General features: G+C 40.4%; 1 protein-coding gene across 1 annotated transcript; it reads left to right on the forward strand.

The window, feature by feature from the left end:
* The first annotated feature begins 318 nt into the window (after positions 1-318).
* RAB39B (RAB39B, member RAS oncogene family) lies at positions 319-7349 on the forward strand. Its single transcript, XM_045817382.1, has 2 exons — positions 319-728; positions 4410-7349. The coding sequence occupies exons 1-2, from the start codon at positions 514-516 to the stop codon at positions 4834-4836; spliced, it is 642 nt and encodes a 213-aa protein (XP_045673338.1). The 5' UTR covers positions 319-513; the 3' UTR covers positions 4837-7349.
* Positions 7350-10282: the final 2933 nt, after the last annotated feature.

Below are 10282 nucleotides of genomic sequence, written 5' to 3' on the forward strand. Positions count from 1 at the left end.
AAGAATATATAACAAGCTGTTAAATATATTGGGGAGGGTGGGGCACAGATAATTATGGATTTTGCTTTTTTGTGCACATTTTTATATTATTTCCCTAGTTTTAATAAGAGATTATTTTTGCAATTTGATGGATAGACATTTTTAATCAAGGAGAAGGAGTGGGTGGAAAAATTAGAGAAGGGAATAATGATTTTCAGTCATTTCTGTGTGCGCTCCTTTTACAGACAATGCGGCGGCTCCAGGAGACGCGTCTACGCGGGGGATTACAGTAACCTGGTTGTCGGTGATGAGTCAGAGTGCGTGGTGCTGATGCTGCTGCCATTTCATCACCTCTGTGAGCACAGCATCCATCCCTCCGCTCTCCCTGAGCCTAGGCCTACCTTGTCTGGAGCTTCCTCAAGCGATGTGCTCGCAACACATCTAGATCCGGACCCAGCTGTACTCTGTGAGGCCTTGGCGGGACGACCCCTCTCGCCGCACAGGGCCAGGGATAAGACCTGCGGAGCCCGGGCCATGGAGGCCATCTGGCTATACCAGTTCCGGCTCATTGTCATCGGGGATTCCACGGTGGGCAAGTCGTGTCTGATCCGCCGCTTCACTGAGGGCCGCTTTGCCCAGGTTTCAGACCCCACTGTGGGGGTGGATTTTTTCTCGCGTCTGGTGGAGATTGAGCCAGGAAAACGCATCAAGCTCCAGATCTGGGATACTGCGGGTCAAGAGAGGTTCAGGTGGGAACACAATCCGGGCCCACAAGCGGTGGGAGGGTCTTCAGAGCTTTACACAGCCCCTGGGGAAAGAGGACTTCCTGGTCTTGGTTGCGGCCCGCTCGTAGGGGTACCGAAGGTCTGGGGGTTTCTGCTTAAGCACACCTTCCTCTAGCTGGGAGTTCTGTGCAGGGAAAGAAGCGCCGTGGCAGGAAAGGCCAGTCAGTAATACAGATTGTTTGCACCACAACTCCACCATCCTGCCCCTTGGTGGCTAACAAGCTGGTAGGAATTGATAACTGTAATTCATCAATCTCAGTCCCTACGCTACATACTTTTTTAAATGTGACCAGGTCATCCCAACATACATAGACATATATGATGTAAAGATAGACATAAGTACCGATATAGGTGTATTGTTATATATAGATATATAGATATATACATATATATATGAAATAGATGATGATGATTGATTCCCTCTTGCAATCAGCACACATTCAGTGAGCACCCACTCCATTCCACACATCGGGCTTGTTTCTGAAGAAATTTACACAAGGGGGTGTCATGTAAACAAAACAGATACAGGCCCATCCGTCTTAAAACTTTTGTGCTAGCATAGTGGACGGGGTAGGGAATAGATTATCAGCAATTACACAACAGAGTCTTCTTTATGTTTGTATGCCCACTCCCTACTATAAATCTTAGCACATAATGTATAATCAATTAGCAGGGTTAATTTTATTGTATAGTCCTTAGTTTTTCCTTTGTAATATGTATCATTTGTAAATATATGTGTAATATATAGAGGGAGGAAGGACTACCTGGAGAATATGAGGCCTGATGAGTATGACAGAAAAAAAGCCCAAGGAGAAGAAGCAGCCTATGCATAAACACAGAAGTGACAGAGAACAATGTACACAGAAAACTTTGAGAGCGCAACTTGAACTAAAGTCACATAGAGCATCAGGAACTAGATCAAAAAGGCCTCAATAGCCCATGTTTACAATCATTTATTCATCTATTGAACATTAATTGAGCATAGAAGATACTGGTTAGGTAGTTGAAGAGGGATAGGGAGAAAAGATAACTACAGACTGAAGCTGTAGTTATCTACTGGCAATTATCCTTGTATTTGTCACTTCCACAAACACTACTGGCAAATATCCTTGTATAGGTTCACTTTGAACTGGTGAATGCATTTCTCATAAGTGAAGAAAGGTGTTTTTTATATTTATTGGAATATCTGTATGAATAACCTTCTCATATCCACTACTTATTATTGAGTGATAGCAATTTGTTAGAGTTTTTTTTTAGATTAGCAATATTTACCCTTTTTCTGCCATGCATGTTATACAATATTTTCTCAGTTTGTCATTTGTCTGAACTTTATTCAAGAATTTTTTTTATCCTCACCTGAGGACATGCTCATTGATATGTTTTTTAGAGAGAGGAGAAGGGAAAGAGAAAGAGAGGGACACAAACATCCATGTGAGAGAGAAATATTGGTTGCTTTCACAAGCGTCCCAACCAGGGACAGAACCTGCAATCCAGGCATGTGCCCTGACCGGGAGGAATCGCACCTGCAGCCCTTGGGTTTTCAGAATGATGCCCAACCAACTGAGCCACACCAGCCAGGGCAAAAAAAGTTTTCAATATGCTGAGGGTTTTAATTTCTATACAGCTTTATGTTGTGCTTAAAAGGTGTTCTGTTACTTTCTAAATACTTTGTTATTTTCTAATACTGATGTAATAATGTATTTTAGAGTTTTGAAAGGGATCTACAGCTTTCTTATTGATGTCTTGAACCAAGCTGTTCACAAATCAAAACTTTTGATCATGTATCCATGAATCTTCAAACATAAGGGAATTACAACTGTTTTCATTCCCTAGGGCTGGTTTGGCTGGTTCTAGAGACTTGAACCAGTTTGCTCTTCCCATCATCTACTCTGGACTTTAACGCTCTGGAAAATGTTTATTCTGTTACCATTAAGCCATTTGCCATAAGCCTTAACTATTCAGTCCTCATTTTTATCTTCTTCATCCAAGAAGACAGAAAACCTAAAAATAGGCATAGATAAAAGAGCCCCAATAGTCTAAAGCAACTGGTTGTAGAAGCAATAATCCTAAGCTCTAAAATACTTGAAGCAAAGTACTATAATGTGTACTGAAAATGAGATTCCTCAAATCAAGAGATTAAAAAGCTGAAGTTTGACCCTGGCTAGTGTGGCTCAGTGGGTTGAGTACTGGCCTGCAAACCAAAAGGTCACTGGTTCCATTCCCTGCCAGGGCACATGCCTGGGTTGCAGGCCAAGCCGTGCAAAAGGAACCAATTTCTCTCGTACATTGATGTTTCTCTCCCTCTCTTTCTTCCTCCCTTCCCCCTCTCTAAAAATAAAATATAAATCTTTAAAAAGATGAGATTTCTTCTGTTTAAGAAGTATAGCAAATTTATATATATTTTAAAATAGTGTGATTAGAAATATTCTAATTATAATGCTTTAAATAAATCATGTCATTTTAAGAGGAAGCTTTGGAGATTTAGGCAGTCTTGCCCAGCTGATGGCTCCTTATTCAGCCTCTCTAAAATGTGACAGGAAAAATGGCTGATAGGCACTTTGCTCAAGGCCTTTGCAGGCCATCTCTCTTTTTCCTATTCCCAATGGCCTGAAAAATAAAAATAAAATTGCGTTTCTCCTCACAGAAAACATTGAGGACCCCCTGTTAGGTTAAAATAATGGAATAATAGAAAGAGAAACATGTGAGTGATAATTGGGAAATGGAGTGTACTGCAATATACCTATATACTTATAAGCATTTTCTGTCAACAGCCATAAATTAATTTTTAAAGATTTTATTTGCTTATTTTTAGACAGAAGGGAAGGGAGGAAGAAAGAGAGGGAGAGAAACATCGATGTGTGGTTGCCCCTCACATGCCCCACATCACGGAACCTGGCCCACTACCCAGGTATGTGCCCCAACTGTGAATTGAACTGACAACCCTCTGGTGTGCAGGCCAACACACAATCCACTGAGCCATACCAGTCAGGCCAAATTTATCTTTTCAAAAATTGTGTTTCAGCCCTGGCTGGTGTGGCTCAGTGGATTGAGCACTAGCCTGCACACCAGAGGGTTGTCAGTTCAATTCCAGTCAGGGCACATGCCTGGGTCGCAGGCCAGGTCCCCAGTAGGGGTCGTGTGAGACAACCACACATTGATGTTTCTCTCCCTCTTTCTCCCTCCTTTCCCCTCTCTCTAAAAATACTCTTAAAAATTGTATTTCAACTGCTAGAATTTATAATGAGCCCTCCAAGTCACAGAACACTTTGGCATTCATTATTTCATTTTACCTCAAGATAACCTGTGACTTGGGTATCTTATTTTGCAGAACTGGAAGTCTCCTTTAGTTATTCAGTTGTTGGGGTGGGAGAGTTAGCTGTGGTTCTACCTGAATCGAGGGAAAAAGCCTCTAAGTACATGAGCATCATTTCTAGAAGATGTCATTTCAAAATTTTGTGCAATTGAAAATTCACATATCATGATGATTATGGGGTGACACTTGTATTCCATTGTTAAAAAAAAGAAAATCGTTTTTACTAAAGAACTGTGTCAGTAACTATAAATAGTAGAACACACTGAGCTCATTGAAGTACCTACAGGATTTTGGGCATGATCTTTATTCTTTACTTCTTTCTTTTGTTTTAGATCCATCACTCGAGCCTACTACAGGAACTCAGTAGGTGGTCTTCTCTTATTTGACATTACCAACCGCAGGTCCTTCCAGAATGTCCATGAGTGGTTAGAAGAGACCAAAGTACATGTTCAGCCCTACCAAATTGTATTTGTTCTGGTGGGTCACAAGTGTGACCTGGATACACAGAGGCAAGTGACTCGCCATGAGGCAGAGAAACTGGCTGCTGCGTACGGCATGAAGTACATTGAAACATCAGCCCGAGATGCCATTAATGTGGAGAAAGCCTTCACAGACCTGACGAAAGACATATATGAGCTGGTTAAAAGGGGGGATATTACAATCCAGGAGGGCTGGGAAGGGGTGAAGAGTGGATTTGTACCAAATGTGGTTCACTCTTCAGAAGAGGTTGTCAAATCAGAGAGGAGATGTTTGTGCTAGTCAGGCCTTTTTATTTCCAAAACATGCTCTCCCATCTGAACTTAAAAGTGATCGAAATGAATAGAATCCTTGTGTCACTGAAGAGAACCCAACCTTAATTTTGGATACCAAGTGAACCTCCTTCCCAAGGGGCACTCTGACAGGTTGTGGGCAGATGGACGGGGGAGCCTGGGTGCTGTGACTGAGGGACTACATTACTGGCATGGGCCAAGCACTGTTTTGTGGCTCATGCTGGGCAGTGGCTGCTCTGTGTGCCCTTTGTAAACCACATGTCAAGAGCCTGAGGTTTGGGGAGCCAGGCCCCAGAAAAATAATACCCACAGACAAGACAACTATTTCTTGGTATTTCAGCTCATTCATTGGTCACGAACATAAAGACATATGTAAGGGGGAAAAGAGTATGTCATTGGGAAGAATTAGCAAAACTGAAAAACTGAGATTATCTTAATTCATGAGATTATCCTGTACTGAGTGTGTATGCTAGATTTGGTTAAAGTGTACCAATTAGCTTCTAAACAGCTCATCTGTAAAATGAGGGGTGTGGACCAGCTATTTACTAAGACCCTTTCAAGGCCTGGTGTTCTAGTAAAAATTGTGTGACTATGAAAAGAGAGTCTATTTGCACACTGTTATCATTACATTGGGGAAAATCTACACCCTTGTGATAGAATAACCAGCTGTGTGAAAGAAATTGTCCCATGCAAAATACCTTGTAAGTAGAAGAGAGAAACACTAACTCAAATGCTATAGCCTCTTTTCCCTCTGACTATGCCTGGGGTTTCACTGCATTGGCAACTGCAATCTAGAAGTAAACAATGTGCCTGTTTCTTCAGGTCATGGCAACAACACAGGGATTGCCTCTGAAAACAGAGGTACTCACTCACCAATCCTGTACTGAGTACCTTCTCAACAGGAGGCGCTATAACTCTTACGAACACCTTACAGTCATTTGAATTACTCATTTAATCCTCATTAACAGGGCTGTGAGGTTTTCTTCTCCATTTTACAAAAGTAAACTAAGAGGCAGGAGATTCACTTGGCCAAGGTGAAGGTCTCTTGACTCCTAGTTCTTGTTTCACTGCATTGTCTTGCTGTCAGATGAAGGAACTATTATTAATTTGTTCACTTTGGAAGAGATATGACTGTAAATAAATGTTCTCTACATGTTAGGATGTTTCCTTATTGATTACAAGTCAACTATAATAATGCTGAGGGAACCTAGGGATCAATCAAAGGTAAAGACCATTCAGGTGTTATTGATGAGAAGGCTTTAAACAAGTGAATAATTGCACAACTGAAAACACCTTAGAACTGTGTATGCTAGAAGTGTTCTTATCACTGAAACACAGTGGACATATTATTGAAAGGAACCAAATACAGCAATGGGATGTGGGATGGGGATAAAATACTCGCCTCACAATGACCTTGGCCACCAGTTCCCCATATGCCTACACTAGGTTCCTGTCTGCCCTAGAAAGTAAGCTCTTAATTCTCAGGTGAACAGACAGACAATTGCATCAGAAAATTGGAATGGTTGGCTTGAGGTTCCGTTACCTTCTTGAACAGAAGTGATGCTTTAAATTATTTTTTGAATTGTAGCCAGTTCAGCTGGGCAAAAGCCATACTAATTCTGATTAGTCAGATTTCTCATATTCATTGTGGTAGGAAAGCCTAAGAATGGTAAATTGCTTTGAGATATAGTGTTAAACTTCAGTATGAATGTGATTGAATTTGAAAATGTGGAAATTTACTTAAGTCAGAATAAAGAAGCCAAATCGTGAATATATGAAAACAAACCTTGAACCAACCTGCAGCACCAACTACAAATGAACCAATCATGATTTCTACTTATGTTTAACACGACCAGGCAGAGTAATTAAGTTGACAGTTTTGTGATTGTAGATGACAGATAAAAATTGCTTCTCGGCCTTTTGGCTAAGATCAAGTGTAGATGACAAATAAAAGATGGTAATTTGGGTTAATATGAAATTTATCAACTACTATACCTAATTATGTTTAAAAGATTCTGAAAGCAAGATTATCCAGTGGATAGATGAGAGTTGACTGGATTCTGTCAGTTCAAAAAAAAAAGATAAAAACAAAACTTCTCCAATTTTTTGACTAAAATACACTATATGTATACTTTTCCCATTCCTTGCATTTTTAGGCAGGTTTAAAAATACTCAGCATAGATCCAGCAAAGGTGGCTGAGCTTAATTGCTTAAACAAGTTCTAGAAACTTCAAAAATCATTTTAGTAGAATTCAGTGCTGTTGTCACTGCAATAAGTGGGTTTTAGAAAATAAGTGTGAAAAAAATCAGGTGTTAATACAATACTAAGGATAAAGCTTTAGAAGCTATTTTACTACATAAGTAAAGAAAAGATTAACTTGTAACAAAGACTACAACTGCATGTTGGAATAGATTGTCTCATATTCCAAAATAAAATGTACTGTATACTTTTCCTCACTTTGTTGTGCACTATAATGAAATGTGAAAAAAAAATGTTTTCTTTAGCTGTATGTGAATGAAAACATGCTTGTATTTAGTAAAATGGTTGATTATGTGACTATGAGATTCCAAGTGTGTGTTGTAGCTGTTTCCGGAATCTGTCACTACAGCATAGCAATCACTACCCAGATATCAATTAGATATGACATATACTATGCACCACAGTGTTTACTAGTATCTCAAAGCCAGAAAGAGAACATGATTTTGGAAAATTGAATAACCATTATGTTGAAAGTAACAGAGAAGTCACTACTGCCTGGGACTTTCATGCCACTTTTGGAAAAAGTTGTTCTGTCAAGTCAAGGGTTTTAATTCTGACACCATGTAGCTGATATAACTGTTGTCTTCCCTGCAAAGTCTTCCTTTCTCCGGGCCAAATTGCCTCAGCTTTTTAAAGTCCTACTATGGTATGCTTTTTCCCTCAGTATCACTTGCAGTGTGGGGCCCAGATTGGAACATAATAGTTCAGAACATTGTGTAGGGTTTATAGTGCATATTTAGAGGAAGGTAAAAGAAAAGATTTGATTCTGAGTTTGAGCACAAGTAGATGATTGAGTTCTGCACAGCTTTATTGTACTCATAGTCATGAGTGAATGAGGGACAAAGAAAGGAAAAACCAATGATGCAACAGCATTTAATATAGTTTATGACTCCATTCTCCTTAAAACATTCCCCAGGGCTTGATCATTTTTTTCTTCAGTTACATTAATTCCCTTGGCGACTTCATTCAGTCACATGCCTGTATATACCATCATTAAGCCAATGAGTTCTAAATTTATATCCCCAACTAGTCTCTTTGGACTCCAGACCTTTATAACCAACTGCTCTATCCAACATTTCTATTTGAATGCCTATTAGGTATTAGAAATTTAACATGTCCCAAACCCAGTTTCTAATCTTCCTCCCCAAACTTGTTCCTCCCATAGCCTTCCCCTTCTCAGGAAATGGCAATTTCGTCCTTCCATGCACTCTTGCCAAAAACCTTGGAGTCATCCTAGTCTCCTCTCTTTCACAGTTCACACTTTATCTATCTGGAAGTTAAGCTTGCTCTACCTTAAAAGTATAACCAGCATCTGACAGCTTTTCACCATTTTCACTGCTAACACTAGTCCCAGCCACTGTCATTTGTTGCCTGCATCTTTGTGATAGATGGTCTCCCTGCTCCCCCTCTAGTACCCCCTCAATCCATTCTCCACACAACAGCCAGAGGAAGCCTGATAAAACATTAGCTATAAGTGTTAGATCTAGGCAGGCCTAGGAAGAATGAAAATCACCAGTGGGAAGAAAATAATCAGTGAGAAAATGGCACTGTGGGAAGCTGCCTGCAGACCCTACCCAGGAAAAGCAGATGAAGACTGGGGCCTGGGGTCAGCCTATCTGCCATAACAGGATGCAGCTTTAACTTGAGCCTGCACCCAGCAACCAGTTCCAGCCAATCAAACTGATACCCTTCACAGGTTTTTGTGTTTAAAAACCCTGACCTAAGAACAACTGAGCCAGCCAACCTCCCTTGGTTGGCTCCACTTTCCCTCTCATTCCCCACTAATAAACCCTGCTCTCCTTAGCTCACTGCATCTTGTCCAGGTTCTTGAGTGGCTCCGACCTAACAATAAGGAACCATGTACTCATAATTGTCCAGTGATTATCCATTTTACTTAGCTTAAAACCCATAGTCCTCCCAATGGCGTCTATAACCATTAGAAATAGGTTCTCTTCCCTTAGAACCCTTAGAAATGAATTCCATTCCCATCACATAACATCTGTAACCTTGTTTCTTATTGCTGTTTCCTTGATCATTCTACTCCAGCTACATGGGTTTCTTTCCTGTTCTCCAAACACATCAAGCACATTCATATCTCATGGCCTTTGTACTTGCTCTTCACTCTATCTGGAATTCTCCCTTATCTCCATCAAATTTTGGAACCAACAGCCTCCAAAATTTGCAAGCAGCTTCCTGATTCTGGAGAAGATGTGGCTCCAGAAGTCCTTTCTGACAGTCCAACATAAAGTCTAACTGTTTAGTCTTCCCTGGGGAACAACAAAGTTTAGGGTGAACAAAAAAAGTAAAGGAAATGTGTAGGGAGGAATGGAAAACCTGGAAAGCAGTTTCACAGGAAGTGAACAATAGTATCACAATGCACCTGTGAGTTCAGAAAGAGAAGGACTAAAAGATATTCATAGGATTTGAGGGAGCATGAACTCACAAGTGACCTTTGCCAGCATAGTATTGGTAGAATGAATTCTGCCTACTCCAAGCCTCTCAGGAGTCGGTGTTGTCTGTTCTGTTGGAGGCCCAATTTTTTTCTCACTCCCCATCCTCTCTTCTTCTAGACAATCTTACATACTCTCATAACTTCAGTTAACTGCCTCTGCATTTATGACTCCTGAATGAAGGGCTCCAGCCCATTCTTCTGAGCATTATACCAACACAGCCAACTTTCCTACTAAACACATCCACAAATTCCTCAAAATCAACATATCCAATATGAAATGAACATCTATCAAAATGTGCTCCTTCCACCCCAGCATTTCTTATCTCTGTAAGTGACAAGATATCCTAAATTCCTCACTTCCTCTCGCCTCCCATATCAAATCCATTATCAAGCACAGTCAGCTCTATCTTCAAAACATATACAAGTCTGCCATTTTTCATCTCCATTGACATTACCTTTATCTCTCCTGAACTACTTCAATATCTTCCTAACTGTTCTTCCACTTCTACTCTTATTTGCATGATACCTTCTCAACATAACAGCCAGAACAATCTTTTCAAAGCAGAAATAAGATTAGGCCATTCCCCTGCATAAAACCCACCAATGGTTTCTCATTGCATTTAGAACAAATCCAAATAAATCTTACATTTCTTAACATGACGACAAGGCCTTGCATAATCTGGCCTCTGCCCACTTCTCCAACTGTAAGCTCCATAAAAGTAA

The sequence above is a fragment of the Phyllostomus hastatus genome, unplaced genomic scaffold, assembly GCF_019186645.2.
Source record: "Phyllostomus hastatus isolate PE091 unplaced genomic scaffold, TTU_PhHast_1.1 phas_scaffold_255, whole genome shotgun sequence".
In the NCBI taxonomy this organism is placed as follows: Eukaryota; Metazoa; Chordata; class Mammalia; order Chiroptera; family Phyllostomidae; genus Phyllostomus; species Phyllostomus hastatus.

Coding starts and splice junctions, on each gene's coding strand:
- RAB39B (XM_045817382.1), top strand. CDS start 514: ATGGAGGCCATCTGGCTATACCAGTTCCGGCTCATTGTCATCGGGGAT. Junction 729..4,409: donor GCGGGTCAAGAGAGGTTCAG/GTGGGAACACAA, acceptor CTTTTGTTTTAG/ATCCATCACTCGAGCCTACT.